The 20849-nt window shown below is 37.5% G+C and overlaps 2 protein-coding genes across 6 annotated transcripts; one reads left to right on the forward strand and one right to left on the reverse strand.

Moving 5' to 3' along the window:
* Window positions 1-965: 965 nt before the first annotated feature.
* On the reverse strand, window positions 966-6673 carry LOC105180013 (Amino acid dehydrogenase family protein). 5 transcript variants are annotated; one of them, XM_011103681.3, is made up of 7 exons: window positions 6457-6673; window positions 6312-6346; window positions 4790-5086; window positions 3119-3435; window positions 2501-2746; window positions 2235-2402; window positions 966-1382 (listed from the first exon to the last, which is right to left on the reverse strand). In XM_011103681.3, exons 3-7 carry the CDS (start codon window positions 4980-4982, stop codon window positions 1212-1214), a joined length of 1095 nt encoding a protein of 364 aa, XP_011101983.1. In that variant the 5' UTR covers window positions 4983-5086; window positions 6312-6346; window positions 6457-6673; the 3' UTR covers window positions 966-1211. The 5 variants fall into 5 exon arrangements, with proteins under 5 accessions (XP_011101983.1, XP_011101982.1, XP_020547174.1 ...); XM_011103680.3 differs by having other exon boundaries at window positions 6271-6346; XM_020691515.2 differs by having other exon boundaries at window positions 4790-5108; window positions 6271-6346.
* A 9190-nt stretch (window positions 6674-15863) lies between these two features.
* Window positions 15864-19517, forward strand: SCR (GRAS family transcription factor). Its single transcript, XM_011103678.3, has 2 exons — window positions 15864-18348; window positions 18846-19517. Exons 1-2 carry the CDS (start codon window positions 16430-16432, stop codon window positions 19315-19317), a joined length of 2391 nt encoding a protein of 796 aa, XP_011101980.1. The 5' UTR covers window positions 15864-16429; the 3' UTR covers window positions 19318-19517.
* The last annotated feature ends 1332 nt before the right edge of the window (window positions 19518-20849 follow it).

Below are 20849 nucleotides of genomic sequence, written 5' to 3' on the forward strand. Positions count from 1 at the left end.
AATATATTTTCTTAAAAAATACAATAACTATTTATATTTATTTTTTTTTGTAAAATATGTAACGGTTAGACATATATATTTATCAATTTTTTTAAAAAGCATATACGAATTGTTGGTTATATTATATTTATCATGTATTTACTATATATATTATTATACTCCACTTTTAAGTCAATTCTTTTTCTTTTTTAAAAAATTAATTAATAAATAATTTAGTGATAATTTAATGTGCAAAATACTAGAATGAATGGCTAAGGATGCGATGACTGTTCAACTTCCTCTAGTATAGCAATTACAAAATCAAAAGAAGTGGGTGAATAATAATGGGGTATTACAATTGACCAAAATGCCTTCAAATAAGGAGAAAACACAAAACTCGAAAATTTGACCGTAGATCTTCTCAATAATTTTGGTCTCATTATTTCACTTCTCACCATATTTAGTCCAATAAATGTAAAAGTACGCCCTACTCACATTTTCTGTTAGAGTATTAATGGAAAGAGCACTTTGCTCTATTAACTAACTAATATTTGACTGTAATAGTGTGAAAAATTGCAATTTACATTGCACAACTTACACTTTTTTGGATCAAAATCACAAACAAGAAAACTTGTGGGACATAAATTCCAATTTTCCACACCATTGCAGTAAAAAATCTAACAGAAAACGTGAGTGAGACGTAATTGCAATTATTTTGACACTTATGAAACTAAATGTTGTAAGGGGTGAAATAATAAGACCAATATCACAAACTATGTAAGTTATGAAACGTAAATTGCAATTTTTTCGGACTCATTCATTAAAGTTGAAGGTGTTACTAGAAAATGTCTGCTAAAATAACCAAAACTAATATTAAAGAATTCAAGATGAAAGAGATCATATGATTCAAATTGTCCAATCAGCGTGATATTCAATTAAAAATGGAGTGATTTTACTATTTCCCAAATCAGAGTCAAACAAAAATATTAGGAACTAGGAAAGTTAAAAGGCAATAAATTATGGATCATATTAATTATTTTACACAGTGATAGCCACTAAATTTGAAAAGTATGATAAGGGATCATCAAGAACGTGTATAGTAGCATCCTCATATTTTCATGTCTGTTTTCCAGATATGCAGCCAGGCAAAATATGATCACCAAAAAGAACCAGAAAAAATATGATGCGATTGGTCGCACGTTGGGTTTACATATGCACCGCAGATCACGCTGTTAAGTAAAGTTGAAGGCGTGCTTTGCTGACTCAAGGGTATTGCAAAGCAGCATAGCAACAGTCATTGGTCCAACTCCTCCAGGCACAGGGGTAATTGCGGAAGCTATTCTAGTTGCTTCCTTGAAACATACGTCTCCAATGAGGCGGTAGCCATGCTCACTTCTCCGATCCTGCAAATTCACCGCTCATATTATGTTTGTTTACAAAATTGATAGCATTGCTGATAGAACAGACAGATCAGGTCCATAACCTACCCTCACCCAACCCCACCTTTCGGATTAATTGTGCTTCAATTTCCTCTTCCCCTTTCGGATTAATTTTTTACCCAACCCTTGAAGTTAAACTCTCTTACAAATAACATGTGCATTCTCAGCTTACACTTTCTCCAGATGTTCCAAGTGTCACGTAAAAACGAAATATGGAACTGATGAGCTATATCATACCAGCTCAAATTCTTGGGAATAGTGAAGCATTAAGCTATAATTTAGACTATGTCCTGAAGATTCCCGAACTTGAAACTATTCTTCAAGTTGAGTCGAATTTAATTCAAGCGAACTCTAAGTAGATATACAAACCAGGGATTAGTAGCAAAATGTAACAGACAACCCTAGCAGGTTTTTATAGAAGAAGAACCCAAAGCCACCGAATATCCTGATAACATAACATCGGTGACTAAACCAAAACATGTAAAATCAAATTTGTCTTTTGTTTTGTTCTTCATAAAGGTACCTAAGTAGCCATAAGGGGCAAGATACTTTAATGAGAGGATTACATTTTCTTCTTCATAAGGGACCAAAGCAGCCATATAGGCATTGGTACAACCAGAAACACGTAGGATTTAATTTGTGACTTGGCATGGCAGGGTGTGTACATGTAATTTTCCAAAGCCCAAAGACTTGCATTGTAATATTATCATACCTCTTTCTTGTTGTAATATGATCATACCTCAAGGAGTCTGTAGGTAATCATCTCAAAAACTAAAATAGAAAGAAATATTCTCCAGTAAAGATATAAAAGGTCACCTCAATGGGGTTAGTTCCAACATCAACAATAACTGCACCAGGCTTTACCCAACTACCACGGACCAAATTAGGCACTCCAGCAGCTGAAACTAAAATATCAGCTTCCCGGGCGATTTTTTCTGGGTTCTTTGTAAATGCATGAAGAACAGTCACAGTAGCATGGTGCCTCTGCTCAAGAACCAAATAAACTGATATTCAGCAAAAGCCTTTTAATAAGGAAGTAATTAGTGATGGTTGGGAGGTGAGGAAGAAAATTATGGTATTACCTGCAGTAGCAAGGACGTTGGTAAACCAACAATGTTACTCCTACCAATCACCACAGCCTTCTTCCCCATGATCTCAACACCAGACTGCAGAAGCAACTCGATGCATCCTTTTGGGGTACAAGGAACGAATAATGGCTCCATGCCTTGCATGGCCAAATTCCCAATGTTCAAAGGATGGAAACCATCAACATCTTTCTCGAGGCTTATGACATTCAGAATTTTGGCCTCATCCAAATGCTGTTCAAGCTAATTTTCAGTAGTTTAAGTAAAGGTTCAACAGAACCTATCAGAATTTATGATCCAACTGAACTGCTTATGCATGAGTCAGATCCAGAAAGAACTTATCATACAACAGCAGTACAATGTGCACCAATTTTCAGTTTAGCAGTCTCATTCATTGCCTTTGCTTAAAACAAAACAAGTGATGAGAGCTTAAAAGTTAAAAGTTAACTGGATCAACAGAAATCCATTGGAATGTGATTCACATAGAAGCAAGAAAACGGCAAGCCAAGTAAAAACCATAGAAAGATCACAAATTGGTGATAGTTCTTTCAACATGATCTGTGAATTTCACTGGTTGTCTAAATAGAATAATCTAAAGCACATTACAAAGTTTACCTGTGGCAAGGGAAGCTGAACAAGAATACCATGAATTGATGGATCCTCATTAAACCTACACAAAGCATTGCAGACTTCACATTCAGTACAATTTTCGGGAAAGACGATCATCTTAAACTTGAAGCCGACTTCTTCACTTGCAATAGTTTTGTTGCGCACATATGTTTCAGAATCTCTTCGTTGACCCACTAATATGACAGCCAATCCAGGAACCTGACCAATTAATTCCTTCATTCTGCTTACTTCAGAAGCTATTCTAGATCTTATCCCCTCAGCAATTGCTTTCCCATCAATTATTTTAGCAGTCCAGTTGTTTGCTGTCATAAATCAATCACAATGGATTTGTTTCATCACTCCTTTGTGCTTCAAGAAACAGACCAGACAGGACTGAAGACAGATTATGCATCATATGCTACACAAACTCAATAAAAAGGTCAGTCTTCCTACTATTTATCTTCAATACCATATTCCAGAAATAAAGTAGAGGACTGACAATGAAATTCCATAAATAAAGAGCTACAAAACCAGGGGATAGGAATGGAAGGAAAGAAAATCCAAACTTCATTTTTGGAATCAAATAACCAAGATCATGAAGAGTAACTTGATACAAACCAATTAATCCATGATACGTACTGGGACATACAATTGATTTGGTTTTCAATATTAAAGGAAATGACTTCAAACTTTGACTAGGAAAACAGTTTGCTTTGAAATGAAACTATCTAGGAATGATGAGAGAAAGAGAAATTATCTTTGCTAATATGTTCGACTGATTCCCATCTGACATAGCAAAAGTAATTTCTGAGGCAGCAGATATAACCATCGCTGGTTGAGGGCTATCAAAAATATAGAACAACAAATTTTATTGTTTGTGCTTTGTCATCTTTAACCTTATGGAAATAATGACTTGTACGTATAACCATGTACCTTGTACATGAACACAATGTTAATAAATTATTTCGAACTTTCAACAAAATATACCATTTCCAAAGGATCCTATTTGTTTATCGAGGCAATACTGAACATTGGAATCAGCTTTCTTCGTGTCTACTCTTATTCTTAGATTATGGATATTTTTCATACTAAGGTTAATGTCCATGGAGAGCTGGTTAGAGTAAAAGATAAGGACTTATTATTTCTCTTCTGATTTTTTTTTCTACATGAGCCTACCTCTTGCAACATTTGAAATATGATACCTTTTTTTGATCCATGACTCATATGAAAAACAATAAAGAATCTGAATATTTTTCCAAACTTCATAAACCTAGAAACTGCTCCTCAGCAAGTTACAAAACATGGGTTTATGCCAGGAAAATGTCTCAGCATGTTACATGAATCAAGTGATTCTTAAACATCCATTAACTGGACTCAGCAGGCAACACTTCCATGGAAGACATCTTTAAACTTCATAATGATTCAGATTACATCTTATACATGCTTAACTAAAAGTTAAGCCTCCTTTGACCAGAAACACCTGAACTCTAAGTATAAATTCTTCATCTCCATGTGTCAAATACCTCTACCATATGCTGATATCAAATGCAAGTAAAAGACATCACAGGTTTGGATAAACAAACTGTAAAAACACATCCACACTGACGAGAGAGAGAGAGAGAGAGAGAGAGAGAGAGAAACAAGCACATCCATGAACACATGCAGAAAAGGACTTACTATTTTCTTGGATAGGTGAGGAGTCAGATTGCTTGGATGTAGAAGACCATGAATCAGCAAGGTCAAGTGATAACAGAGAGGGGGACTTTATAATTTGGTTACTAAAAGACCGTAAAGTTGATGTGGTTTGAAAACACCTCCTCAACCAAATCGGCTGCAAAGCTGCTAAAATTGGCACTAATCTTCCTCTCATTCTTGTGCATGGTATCTTCTACCACTATATCCTTATGCTGCATTGGCTTTTAGCTCCCAGGACACACAGTGTTTTAGCACAGCCATGTTGCTCCGACAATTTAACTGAGATGAAAATAACAGATATCTGTAACAAACGAACTAAAATTTAAGTGTTAACATCGGCATGCCACACTTTGCAGTGTAGAACAAAGCCCATTGTTGATGAAATCATGAAAGAAATTAATGCGTTCCAATTTGTATCCAAATATTTTAATTGCAACCAAATCCTTGTCAGGAATGGTGAGATTCACTCCATTACAAATCATCAATAGTAGCTACTCCTATTCAATTACTCGTGTCTTTTCTAGAGTATATCTTCAAAACACTCAACTGCTAGATGTCATACAGGATTCCAAACTAGCTCTTGCCAACATAGTGATTAAGACATGATGAATAAGGCACAACATAGCTCATTGGGCACCAGGAAATAGATGAGATATGAAAGTGCTGAAAAATTAGGTTAAGGAAATGTCATAGGTAGTTCGAGGTAAAACTGATGGAACGCTCCTTTGGTAAAATGAAACGGGAAGAGCAGTGAAAAGTAGGCTGAGTTTCAAAGATGAAAAAGTTAATGAAATCAGGCAAATCTGTAAGCATTCATCTATATGTTGAGTTCACTCTACACCAACCCATAAAATTCTGTCCCCTCAGTTCGTGGTAAGCAACTTGAGGTGTATTACGAGTATTCCCCAATAAATAGCATCAGGCACGATATATTTTCTCACGATCCACTCCAACAGCTTAAGCCATTCTATTTTCAAGATGCATTTTTCATCTCAGCTATTGACTCAGGTCCTCTTATCCAGATTGAATTTGGTCGTCATTGTGCAAGTACAAGTTCAAAGCTGCAATAGGCAAAAACCAACAGCCAAGGGACTGAATTCTCTACCCCGTTTTCAAGATCAGAGATATTCCCATACTAATTTCCACTGCTTGCACAACTATGGATATGTGATAAAATTACAGGCAGCTGACCAATTGGTCGGACGATGTAGTATTGTTTTATACACTTTTAAAAATAATCTCATAATGTTTAGTACTGACAATAATCGCCATTAATTGTCACAGTCCACTTGGTTTCAGTTTCTAGTATCATTCTCTGAGTACTGACAATAGTCGCCATAATTATCAGAAAGAAAACAAAATGCACAACAATCGCCATTAATTATAAAAAGCGAAACAGGAAAAGGAGAATAATATCCATTAAACAAAACGTAAAATTGAAAATGATATATGGCATCTGAGACCTGTAAATCTCTCATCTGATGAAGCCCCAATTAATGCGTACCTGCACGCCGTGTAAGTACTGGGCCTAGAACAGAACTACACAAACAAAGTAACAGGTCTAAGACGGTGACAGAAGTACAATTTTTAAGAAAAATAACCACGACCTAATTGTAACGGAAACGAAATCAAAATTCATGAAGAGATACCTCAGCAGCACAACAGCATCATTACCGATCTATATCTGTGAAATTCACTAATTACTCGAGACCAGTTTACATGGGTGGTCGTGATTCATAGGAGCGATCTGTGTTGGGGAACCGGGCGAGGAGGATGGATGCCGCCGGACTTTCTGCTAGTACTCACTGCTCAAAAAGACGAGCATAGTCTTTGCCTCTTAGGTTTCATTTTTTACTGTATATGTGTTGTTACATTTAGATGTTTCGAAACCGATTTATTTATTTATTTTATCAAAATAAATATATACTAATTTTAGACCTTATAATTAAACTTTTTTTATATATCTTTATATATATACATAAAATATATATAAAAAATATATGATTTGACGGTAGTTTTTGTCTCCCAATAAACAACACCAAATATACCATACTTATATTATATTATTTATTTATGAGGTGGACGAATAGAGTTAATTGAGATAAGACATGATCAGGCCCTATCTTTTAGTGATTTTGCCGTTAGAGTCATTATTTAGGTGAGGGAGAAATCCATAGATGTGGAGGACTCATAGTTCAGGTTTTTGAGGAAACCTCCTACAATACGCGTATTCCAAGCTGGTGAAAGGGCATATGTGAAGGGTCTACGTGCATGCCACGTAGTCTTCAAAGAGAGAAGTGAAATTGATGTTGAGCCGATTGTTAGTGTTTGGACCACAATATTGGACTATGTTGAATGGGCTTCCTCCACCAGAGCGACCGTAATTAGGGTGGGAGGTCTTGGGTCTTCTAGCTCGTTTTTTAGCTTAAATTCGCTGGACGCCACCCATCAAATAATATAATTTAAAAAATTAGATATATTCATTTCTATTTGATATTTAATTAATATTTTTTATAAATAAAAATAAACTAAATACTAATTGATTTTAACTAATAATATATATTTATATAAGTATTTAAATTTAAAAAGTAAATTTTAATATATTAATTTTGTATTTTGATTTTTTAATTTAATATTTTTGGATATTTTAATGATTAATTAATATATTCTATAAATAAATATAATTTATTAGAGCACATTTAAACTAAATATTATTTTTAATTTAATCAAATAGATAATTTATAAAAGCAATTTAAATTAATCAATAGTACATAATTTATTAAAATATATATTAGTATCAAATAAAGGGGGAAAATAGACATTTGCCCCCTTTCGCACAATAGGCACGTGCAAAACACTCTCTATTAAAAAGTATTTTTTGTTGTATTTTAAATAATATAGGGAATTTTTGCCTATAAATATAATAATATAGGAGGATTTTGCACTATTTTACGAAAATATAAGGGGTATTATGCAATTTTTCCTTTTTAATTTGTAAAATATGTGCAAAGTAACCTACCAGCTCATGAGGTTTGCATTACGTGCTTTGTCTGTGATTTTTCTTAATTTTAGCTATAAAATAATTTTTATACCCTTGTTGGAAAATTTATGGCCCAGGACCAAAAAAGGGAGGCCCAATACACCCACTTGGATGGCTACGGTTTGGCCCAAGCTCACGACCCACAAACCGACCCACGACCCGACCCGACCCGGATTGGTTACTTATTTTCTACCTAATATTCTCTCATATCTCACATCTCTCCATTCCCTCTCTGTGATTCACTTTTCTCTTGCAACGATTCTCCTTCCAAAACCAAGCTAATGGTTTATGGAAGGTGATCCCTATCTTCCATCTCCATCTCCTTTCTCGGCCCTATAAATATGAGACTCATTCTCCTATCTTATAAGAGAAAAAAACTATTCCGATAAGCTCAGTGCAAATCTTTGTGAAATAGAGAGATTGAAGGTCTTAGTGACCGTGTGCTAAGAAGATCTATGTGATCGAGGGTTATAACCTTTGTGGCAAGGGCTTTGTGCCAAAACCGTGTGCAACCGTGGGTTTTATCTTAAGGCTGCCGATCTTAGTGATCGTGAGTAAAGCCTAAGAAATGGATCTGGCTCTTTAAGCTATCGTTTGATCGATTATTTCCACTGCTTTATATTGATGTTAATATCTTGTATATCTGCAATAATGTTATGGGTTCTCCACCCAATAGTGGTATCAGAGCCACGGTTGTTATGATCTTGAAGACTCACGGTAACATCTAACCATTTTTATTTTTTGCGAAATTGCTGTATTGGGAATCCTTGATTTTCTCTTCGTGTATGCTATGTGCATTATTTTTGAAAGATATATTTTTAGGCTTTGTGCCAATAATCGCTATGTACACTTGTGTTGTGAGTGATATTTTTTGCTTAGTGCATTTAGTAATGTTCCTTTGTGGATATTGTTTAGACTTTGTATCTTTAGCCTAAGTGGCTAAGTGTTTTAATTGAGCCTATGTGAATTTTCAATTTTGCCTATGTGGTTATGTGATTGTGCCTTAGTGGCCGCCTAAGTGGCTCTTTGAGTTCTTTGTGTGTCTTGATGGCGTGAATTTGCCTAAGTGGCTGATTAAGCCTTAGTGGTTGTTTGATTTATCCTTGGTGGCTAGAAGTTTATAGCGTCGCTATTTGCTTGGTGCTTGTTTTGTGCAAAAGTTAATTATGCTGTGTGCTATGCTTTGTGCTTGAAATACCATAAGTTAAATTTTGTTACTAACACTCTTTATTTTGCATGAAAAATCGGCTATGATGTTTGCCAGATCCGTTTAATTTCTCCTTTTGGGCCTTGGTTCTTTTTGGGTCCTAGTCCAAGGGGGAATATGTTGGAAAATTTATGTCCCAGGATCGAAAATAGGGAGGCCCAATACACCCACTTGGATGGCTACGGTTTGGCCCAAGCTCACGACCCACAAACCGACCCCCGAACCGACCCGGATTGGTTACTTATTTTCTATCTAATATTCTCTCATATCTCACATCTCTCCATTCCCTCTCTGTGATTCACTTTTCTCTTACAACGATTCTCCTTCCAAAACCAAGCTAATGGTTTATGGAAGGTGATCCCTATCTTTCATCTCCATCTCTTTTCTCGGCCCTATAAATAGGAGACTCATTCTCCTATCTTATAAGAGAAAAAAACTATTCCGATAAGCTCAGTGCAAATCTTTGTGAAATAGAGAGATTGAAGGTCTTAGTGACCGTGTGCTAAGAAGATCTATGTGATCGAGGGTTATAACCTTTGTGGCAAGGGCTTTGTGCCAAAACCGTGTGCAACCGTGGGTTTTATCTTAAGGCTGCCGATCTTAGTGATCGTGAGTAAAGCCTAAGAAATGGATCTGGCTCTCTAAGCTATCGTTTGATCGATTATTTCCACTGCTTTATATTGATGTTAATATCTTGTATATCTTTGTGTATTATTTCTGCAATAATGTTATGGGCTTTCCACCCAACAACCCTTAATTATAAATTTTTAGATCTTGTTTCATATATATATGTCAACAGTTCAAAAAATTTAATAAAATATCTTTTTCTTTTTTAATTTAGATCAACGATTATATTTGATGTTCAAATCAATAAATCATATCCATTTGAATTAAATCAATGGCTTAAGTTTATCTAATTTATGATAATAAATTTATAAAAATTATAAGATAAATTTATATAATAAATAAATAAAGATGCCCCCTCTAATTATTTTTCCAAAGCCTAAAGCAAATGAATGCCCCCCTCCAAACAGTTTACCAGACGCTATATTGTTGGCCGATTCCAAAAGTATCAAGCACGTATTTTCGATACTTAAATTAATATGGCAGGGCAAAAAAAAAGTCTAATTCAACAAAATGATTTAGCAAGGAAGCCACATCAGACAAACTCTCCATCTCTCCAGCTGTGTTATTCTAAAAAATCTCCAGCTAATTCCCTCCTATATCAATGATGTTGACCAAAACAACCTCCCAAAATTTTAAATTAGTTGGGTAATGACGACTTAAATAGATATAACCATTCAAGATAAGTCCAAATTAGGTTTGGATTCTTTTGTTCGTTAGATAACATCCGTGGTTTTCTAATTTGTATGCAGCTTGATATAACTAATTCGGATTTAATTCTAAATCCCTCTATACATAGAGAACTTGCTGTAGTAAAAAAATGTAAGTCAAGGTATTGATACTCAACACACATGTTCTCTCAAGAAACAACAAGTACATGCATTTTCTGCTTATTTATGCACTCCACAAGCTCATATTAGCTTATATTTCCATATGCAATCACTCAACTCACTCATTTCACCACTATCGCAAGTTTTTATCAATTTTTCTTTCTAAATTCAATTACTTATCTAAGTATTAAAGTATTAATATCTTTTTTTTGTAGGTTACTCACCTTTTATATTAGCACTTTCAATAAGATCTTTCGATCGCTATAGGGGTATTAGACCTCGACTCTCATTATTGGCGCCATCTGTGGAAAATTTGAGCTAAATACATGAAAAATTGCTAGTTTGAACAATGGAGGTGATATCAATTCCATTAAAGGAAACATTGCCCTTCCTAATGTGGTCGAATCCACTATACCACAGTAAAACTAGGGTTTGGAGAACCACAATGCTCATCCTTCCACTGTTAACCTATTGATTGTACTTGTTGCCGCCAAATTGCTCTTCTAATTATAGCTCGGTGGTGCTTTTGTCAGCTTAGCATTTTGAGGATCTCCTTTTTATACTCCTATTATTCAGAGTGGAATGGGACAAATGCGACGCTTTGATCTATCTAACGCCCAAAGAATACGAGGATAGAACGAACCAATCCATATTGTGCTCTAGCAAAATTAACTTAACCTCGTGGATCCTGCCAGGAAGACGAGCATATCTGGCCAACCCAACAAGGAAGATGTCAACAAAGTGAATGGAGAAACCCATCACTTGAAGTAAGGAATCCCTTCAGCGAGAACCCCAACTTATTTCAAAGCACGATCACACTATAACTTATGAATGTGCAATTGATCATATTGAACACATTTGTGAATTTGAAAATGCTGCATTATTACACAACTATACTAATGGTATAAAAGATAGTGTTCTTTACTACACTAATTGAATTTGCCAAGCACTAGGTCGACCAACTTCCCTATGGTTCAATACATATCGTTTACAAAATTTATTTTATTTATTTTTTATTTGTCAATAAATATTGAAAATAACTTTGTGTCTTTTTAGGCTGAAACATGAAGATAAATAGAAATGTTGATTCTAAAAAGGTACTTGAAATAATATTTACTCATTGATTAGGAAAACTGAGACCCGTTTGAACAAGACTATTTAGAATTCCACGCTACGATAGCACTGGTATTCGATGTTCTAAAACTAACTTCATGATAGTCCTTTTCATATCTATGTTATCCGAACTTCTATTATTTGCTATTATTGTGCCCTGAAGATAGATTGCTTAGGTCTTGATGGTCTCGAGTCTGTGTCCTGCTGACACTTAGCACCACGTGATTCTCCTAATAGGTTTCAGCATTGTCTTTGCTGATAGATTTTAGCCTCCGAAACTTTCTGATGGACTTTAACATGTGATCCCCCTAACACGCTCTAGCCCATGTCTTTGTTGACAAGCTTTGGCCTTTGCATCTATGAACTGGCTCGTAGATCTAACCTATCTTATTGAATATTAAGCCACATTGAGTCACCCTTGCACTGCTCCATAAATAGGTTACATCCTGTTCTGCTAAACAGTTGACTCATAGCAGTCCGTGCAATAGATCCCATCAAATATGTTAAGGCGGAAAAAGTTGTTACACAAATATGAACCCCCTGCAACACATTAGGATACGTCAGTCAAAGCTACACAGTATCACCCACCAACTCAGAACGATAGGAATACTTTTTAGGTATAGAAAATTCTTGAAGCAGAAACCTCGTGCAACAGGATTATTCTTTTGTACTCCAACGGTCCAACACAAATTTTGCACTACTGGAGTGGGGAGGGAGTGATGCCCCTTTTAGTTATTTTTTCAAAGCCCAAAGCAAAAACACTAGGCCCCCCTCTGGTCAGCCCAGAAGGGCTACTCATGCCAAAAGTATCAAGCCCGTATTTCCTACACTAAATTAATTAAAATGGTAGGACCTAAAGAATAGATCTAAATCATCAAGATGACTCAACAAATAGTATGTACTCCATGAAATTAGAAAAAAACTCTTTACATCTTAGACTACGTCATCCTAAAGAATCTCTAGTTAACTCTTCCTACATCTGCGAGATTAAAACAATCAGCTAATAACAACCTTTTTCAAATTTTCGAGTTGATTGGGATATGGTCACTTAAACAATTAAAATTCTTTCAAGATAAGTCCAAATTAGGTTTTGATTATTTTGTTAGTTAGCTAACATCCCTGACTTTCAAATTATATGCAACTTGATATAACTAACACTAGAGATGGGGGGGGGGGGTTGCGACAAGAATGGAAAACAGGGGCAACGAGGAGGGAAAGGAGGGGTTGCGACAAGAATGGACAAAAGGGGCAACGAGGAGGGAAAGGAGGGGTGCAACAGGGGGGAATGGGCTAGGGAAGGGAGGAATGAGGGATACAATGACGGGGGAAAGAGCGCCGATACGAAAGAGGAGCAACAAGGTTGATGGGTGATAGAGAAGTGGGGGAGGAGGGGCTGACAATGAGAAAGGAGAAGAGGACGGCGACAGGAATGAGGGTAAATTATATTTTATTATTAAAAATCAATTAAACTCGCACACAAGGCGTGCACAACGCACAGTTTCTCCCATGGGGATAAATGGTGGAGTGCTTTTTATAATTTGGTTAGGGAATGGGATTTAACTGCGCAAGGAAATTTGCATGGATGAACTAGTGATAGAATGATGGATGTAATTTGATTTGGATGGTGGGGTTCGAAAAGAGATTAGAGTTTTGTATGGTATGTTTGTCATGTTGCTGTACATGCCTATTGGCAATAATTAATTAAGGTGTAGGCACATTGGAGAAGGTCAATTTAATTTGCGTGATGTACGAAGCACAGAAAAAGTACATGTTTAATGACACTGGAATCTGGATTCAATGTGCAAATGACATAAAGTCCCAAACATTAATAACTAAAATTGATACAACTTTGTTGCAGTTTACATATATCGGACTTGCAATGCATATATATGATGGTTTTTAATTTTGAAGCTATCATCAATTACCTGCACTGCAGGAGCTGAGGCGATGTGCGTGTCGTAAATAATATATGGAGTAATTTGGGTGTTGCAGTAGGCAGTAGCATTTTGGGTGTGGGGCCAAAGACGGTGTGGTGTATGAAGTCACGTGCAGGTGCAGCTGTATGGAGAAGGGAAAAGGAGCAAAGTTCGTGTGTCTGACAGCAACTAGACCAAGTCGTAAAAGAGGTTCAACTTTTGCAGCCAACCGCTACGTACATTGAATAGATAATCGATTCCCAGTCTCAGAAATTGGATCGACAAGCTTAGCAGTTAGCTAGTGTAGCTTTTTTCTTAAAGACTGTGCTGTGCCAATTAAGTGTGGACGTATGTACGTGTATGCTCACTCATACTGCTATTTATATTTATGTATATATAACAATTAACGACGTGCACCGGGAAATGAAACGCAAAAGTAACACTAGTACGTATACTACAACGTATTCTTTTCTAATTATATATTATTATTATTGTTAATTAGTAATATAATATTTGTGCTGTAGGCATAGACGACGATAAACAGCTAGTAGAGAGGAACAAAGAGTCAAACGGAGACAAAAAAAATAAAGAAAGAAACAAATAAATAAAACCAAAGAGGGAAAAGCTGCTGGGAGCGATGATGCCGTTGAAAGCAAAATGTCAAACACTACGTTGCGTTTTCTAGGTAACTGAGTTTTGGACAGCTCCTCCAAACCCATCCATCACATTCACATTCACAATCACATTTACACCACCACCTGCTTTGTCACGTCCTCTCTTTACCTGCCCCCGCCCAGGCCCCAACTCTCTCTTCATCATGCAATTGCATCATTTCCACTGTACCCTCTGCCTCTGCGTCCCTGCAGCTCCATATTACTATTTAATTACCCTTAATATATATATATATATATGTGTGTGTTTCAAAATAATGATAATAATAAAACTACTCCTTTCACCTCTTAAAATATATATGTCACGATTTATTGTTTATTCCAACTTCCTTTTTCTTAATTTTTCGACATATATTACCCTAGTATGTTTATAAAGTCCAAGTAAAATAAGATACTAAAAGATTTTAGAATTACTTAAAAACCTTGTCTTGGAGTGAAATAGGGTTTGATCAGTCGAATAACTAATTACTAAATTAAGAGAGTACATACTGATATGAGTATGGTTGAATTAGGAAAAAGTTTTGCACTACCGATGTATTGTTATGAGTTTTTATTTTCTTAGTAATACATGCTTGCCATTTAATGAAATTTATATAAATAGAGAAGAAAAACCTTTATTATTGATTAGTGTATGTAGGACAAAGTAAAATAAAAATGCAGACATCTTTTTGTAAGAAGAAAGTATATATACATATATATTATAAAGATGCAAATTTTTCCCTTAGTTATAGTAAAATGATGTGTGGGCAATGGGCATGGCATGCACCCGCACCCGCACCCAAATGGGATCTTATAATGTAGGGGTACAATACAAGTGATTTGGATTGGCCTGGATATGGAAATTAGCCCTTGCGTTGCATGGAATGGAAGTGATGATGGGGAGCAGCAGTGTAGTTGTACTGGAATATAGATCCATTGTTCGTTGACTCTCTCACACCTTCCAATTCCATGCGTTGCGGGAACAATTGCTTTCATTCGTTTTCAGTTTTCTCCTTCACCATATAATTATAATTATACATATATATATATAGGGTTCTAATTAACCCTCATCTTAAAAGATCTTAATATTGCCTTTCCAATCACATTTCATCACTATTTTCTGTTAAAAAAATTGTGTTTGAGTTATCAATAAAATGTTAAAACACCTCAAGCGATAATGCCTTTTACCAAAATTTTAACTTTACTTGTTCTTTATTAATTAATAATATATATAATGCATTTGGAAACAACTTCTTTTTTATATTTTCTGAAATATATATATTTCGTACTTTACTAAATGATGATGTACCTTATAATTAGCTTCTCAAGTATTCTTGCTTCATTATGCGTATAACTGATTGCCAACACAGATATCATGCTATGCAAATTATTGTATTTAATAAAATTTTAAAGAGATTAGACAACTTTAGAATTACGAGAAATAAAAAAAAGTATTAGTAACTAACCTTAAAAAGTAACGAATCACGCCGACTAATGGTAGATAAAAAATAAGACTATTGTAAAATGTGTATGTGTAATAATATAATATAATATGTTTTTCCTGAAAATTAAACAGAAAAAAGAAGCAAAGAAAAGAAAAATCGGCGAACTCGATGTCGCAGGCATTCGAGGGTTATCGTAAATGGTAAAAGCAAAGTTGGAAGTTTCCCCACACAAAGTCAAATGCTCAAAGACAGAGACTGTGAGTGCAAAAGGACTCAAATCATCAAACCATCCGTCATTTCATCTAAACCTTCCACCACCACCACCACCACCACCACCACCACATCCCTCGACAAGGTTTTAGGTATTTTATCAAACCTGCAACGTACACAAACAGATATACAAACCAAAAGCCAAAAGGGCGATCGATCGAGCCTATAGAAGAAGAGGGAAATATATATATTTACACATGTGCACCGGTATTTATTTTTGTTGATCATTTTAAAAACAAAAACAATACGAGCCCTAGAATGTCGTGCTGGGTTTAGGAATGTTGTGCTTGTATGGTGTGTTTGAGTGTGTGCGGGGTGGAGGGAGTTAATAGACCACAGAATCCCAATGCCCGTGTCCGAACCTTTGCGCCTCTATCTCCTTGGAACCTCTTTAACACATACATAGATTGCTCCATCAAATAATAATAAGCCCCTTCATTTATATGTATTTCCTTTTTCTTATAGATTAAGTCAAGAACAGCTAACATCCAGGATTCAGAATTCATCGGCTGTGCTGTGCATCTCATATGGCGGCAAAAGCTTTTCCTTTGGTGGGTGAGGCTGATAACTATGCCAATGGTTGTGGCAACTGCGCCGGTGAAACTCCAGTACCAAGCGATCATCTTCATCCTAACCTCTCCAACGTTCTCACCATAATTAATCCATTGCATTCTCCTCAAGCCCAAGGCAGCAAGATCGTTAGAAAGAGGGCAGCGTCGGAGATGGAAACCCAAAGTATAGCCGGCAACGGCGCCAGATTTCCTCGCCGAACAGCCACGCCACACGGCGATTATGCGATTTGTTCCGTGGTTACTCCTCCTCCTCCTCCCAATCCAACACCACAACATTCAACCCAAGTTCCCAACTACTCCACTATGACGATGATGCTGCCATCTTCAACGAATTTCAATTTAATAATGACGTCGTCCAAGTCCGGATCTGGTTCAGACACTGCCCCTGCCTTTTCTACTTCTTACACCTCCACGGCCGCCGCCCCCGCCATAACTAATTACATGGACTCCACTTCCTCATCCTTATCGTCTCAATCTCACCAGGCGTCCTCCAGTGCCCCCCCTTCTGTATGTGTTTTCTCCGGCTTGCCGTTATTCCCTCCTGAAAGAAACCGAGGTGCAACGGGCTTGCAGCTCTCTCCTGCTACCGGCTGCTCCAGTTTAGGCACGGAGGACACCACAGCATGGATCGACGCCATCATAAAAGATCTCATCAACAGCTCCAACCAAGTTTCCGTTCCCCAACTCATCCTTAACGTACGAGAGATCATCCACCCTTGCAACCCAAATCTCGCTGCTCTCCTGGAATATAGGCTCCGCTCTCTTACCGCACCTGCTGATGACAGGAGGAGAAAGGAAGCGCTGCCACCACCGCCGAGTTTTCACAGCAATTCCGGGCTCCGATTACATCTGCAGGCCGACAACAGCTTATTGCTCCCTCAGGGCATTACTGTGGAGTCTCTGAACCACTGGCCTTCCCCTACTGCTGGGAATACCAACTATCTTCAAAACAATAACCTTAGCACATTAAGCCCAACGTCGACAGCTTCTCTCTCTTTCACCGCGCCGTCGACAGTCCTTTCAAACTCTGACCAAGCTGTGACCCTTGTTTCTCAGCCGGAAGCCACGCAGCCGCAAGAGCAGCAGCAGAAGAGCCCATCAACAGAACCAACCACAACAGCGACGAGAACAACGTCTCCGTCAACCACTCCCGCGCTGGAAACGATAAGGGAAAGAAAACAGGAAATGCAACAGCAGCAGAAAGACGAAGAAGGCCTACACCTCTTAACTTTACTCTTACAGTGTGCAGAGGCAGTATCAGCTGACAATTTGGAAGAGGCTAACAGGATGCTTTTGGAAATCTCCCAACTCGCGACGCCGTTTGGGACATCTGCCCAGCGTGTCGCCGCCTACTTCTCAGAGGCAATGTCTGCTAGAATAGTGAGTTCCTGCTTGGGAATATATGCGGCACTGCCGACAGTACCTCATAGCCCGAAGATGGCATCCGCCTTTCAAGTCTTCAACGGGATCAGTCCCTTCGTCAAGTTCTCGCATTTCACAGCTAACCAGGCCATTCAAGAAGCATTCGAGAGGGAAGATAGGGTGCACATAATAGATCTCGACATAATGCAAGGCCTACAGTGGCCGGGGCTATTTCACATACTGGCATCTCGGCCTGGTGGGGCTCCGTTCGTTCGCCTTACTGGTTTGGGCAATTCCAGGGAGGCCCTCGAAGCCACTGGCAAGCGCCTGTCAGATTTTGCCGAGAAATTGGGACTACCATTTGAGTTTTCCCCTGTTGCTGAAAAAGTTGGCAACTTAAATCCAGAAAGGTTGAACGTGAGCAAGAGGGAGGCTGTTGCTGTTCACTGGTTGCAGCATTCTCTCTACGATGTCACTGGTTCAGACACAAATACGCTCTGGCTCTTGCAAAGGTACCTTTGCCCACCAATTCTTCGATGTTTCTTTTGTCCAACAGGACTAGATAATCTTGCTTCTTATAGTAAGTTATAGATTATTTGTACTTGCCTTATATCACATTGCTGAAATAATGATGATGTGTGCACAACGACTCGCCTGAGTTCACATAATGTCTTGGCAATACATGAGCCAGTGACAAGCATCTCGCCCTGGGTCATGGATTTGTTGAACCGCAGAGCTTAGAGAAAGTTTATTTGGGTTTCTTCCCTGAAGTTTATGCCTGTTGACTCTGGCAAAAGCTTGATTGGACTAAGAACACTATTTACTGAGCAATTGTTGGTATTCAAAATGTTCAAAAAGTTCAAAAAGAAGAAAAAGAAAAAAGTAAGGCAGTAGGAACGTAAATTTTGATGAATGAGGAGTCCCGCAAGTCACTTCTGCTAATCTCGGAAGTTTGATTGAAAAGTTTGGCATATAAATGTGAAATTTCTTACGGAGAATTTTTTTCCAGATTATGTCCTAAAGTGGTGACTGTCGTAGAGCAAGACTTGAGCCATGCAGGTTCATTCTTGGGAAGATTTGTGGAAGCAATTCATTATTACTCGGCCTTGTTTGACTCTCTAGGAGCTTGCTATGGGGAAGAGAGCGAGGAAAGACATGTGGTGGAGCAGCAGTTATTGTCAAGGGAGATAAGGAACGTGTTGGGGGTTGGGGGTCCATCGAGAAGTGGTGAGGTGAAGTTCAACAACTGGAGAGAGAAGCTTCAGCAATCTGGGTTCAAAGGTATATCTCTGGCTGGCAACGCTGCTGCGCAAGCTACTCTCCTGCTCGGAATGTTCCCATCTGATGGTTACACTTTGGTGGAGGATAATGGCGCCCTCAAGCTTGGCTGGAAGGATCTCTGCTTGCTCACTGCTTCAGCATGGAGGCCTTCCTTGCCGGCTGCTACTGCCTCCCGTCACTTTCAGTCCTCCATCCAGTAGCTTCACACCTCCTGCATTTACTCTGGCTTTAACATGTTGAAATGTCTTAATTTCTCTGCAAATGCTCAAATATCTGAAACACGAAATTATGTAGTATTTTGTCTACTCTTGTCAAGACAGATTACATATCTACCTTCCACGTCTCTACATCAAACTTTTGGTGAGTTAATACTGAATTTCTTACACTTTCATAGTTTTCACATGCTTAAATCGTTCATCATGTTGTCGGGCCACTTCACACATGGATATTATTGTGATGAAAGATCTGCCTGTGATGCATAACCAAACTCTTCCGAAGACTGATGCAGCAACTCAGACTTCTGGTTTGGACTCAACTCAAGTTATGGACATCAAAAGGAACGAAAAGGATTTATATAAATACGAATAAACAAGAAAAAGGAGGAAACCAAAGACCCGGCCCTTAGTATGGCGAATGTCCGAATAATAAGGGATTAATTGAATAATTATGTAATCCCCGAAACTGTTGGTTCAAATTTTTTAGAAATAATTATATTTACACCCTTCATCTTTAGTATAATTACAAAAATTATCTCTATCAGTGTTTTGCAGAAAAAAAAGTGACTTGAAATAGGAAATGTTAATAATGTCCCTGCAGGTAATCCTTTGAAAAAACAGAGAAAAAAAATCTTATTGTTTGTGTAACAGCATTGAGGAGGTGTTTCTGTAATTAGCAATATTAAAGGGTGTGTCAAAGTAATATTTTGATGATGAGAAATATAACCTCATCTAGTTATTTATTTTGACGATACCCCTTCAATTATTTCTCTTAAGGCGGGCTCCAATTAATCAGCCCAGCCAGCCTAATCCTGTTGGCTCAAAAGCAAGATATCAAAATTATAAATTTTGTACTAACATAGCAGGACCAAAAAAATGAGTTCGAAATAATAAGATGACTTAACAATAACTGAGATTCCACTTCATGTACATTCCCATCATAACGTGGAATCCTAGAAAAAATTCTAACTCTCTCTAGATCCACATACAACTTTGAATATGGGATATCATTTGTTACAACTAAGCTCCAAATTCTACTCCAGAGCAGCCTATAAACAAATGTCATAATGCAGTCATAACTGTAACTTATATCACTCACACTTTCACACTTTTTGCTCTCACAAAACAGCAAAGCTATGAGCTCTAGTTGGTTCAGTGAGGGAGACCGTGAAGTCATCGAATGGGTTAGTCATTTCCTTCAATTTGTTCCAAATTTTAAACAAAAGAAGGCGTGGGAGAACATTGCGGATGTCCGGGGCGGCATGACTTCTTCTATTTTAAGGTTAGAGCACCACTAAAAGACATCGTGAAAGAAGCACATTGGGTGGGCGTGCTTCGACCGTGTCTCTGGGCCAAAATTGAATGTAAATATCATGAACTCGAGGTGCAGGATACTAGGACAAGAAACCCAAGCAACCATTCCCCTATGTGCCAATCGCTAGGGCATTCAAGGTCTTGAAGCCCAACTCAGCTAGAGTGGCCTAGCCTGATCGGAGAAGTGCTAATTCGGTTCGGAT

This window comes from Sesamum indicum, linkage group LG11, assembly GCF_026168435.1.
Source record: "Sesamum indicum cultivar Baizhima isolate 11 linkage group LG11, ASM2616843v1, whole genome shotgun sequence".
NCBI lineage: Eukaryota > Viridiplantae > Streptophyta > Magnoliopsida > Lamiales > Pedaliaceae > Sesamum > Sesamum indicum.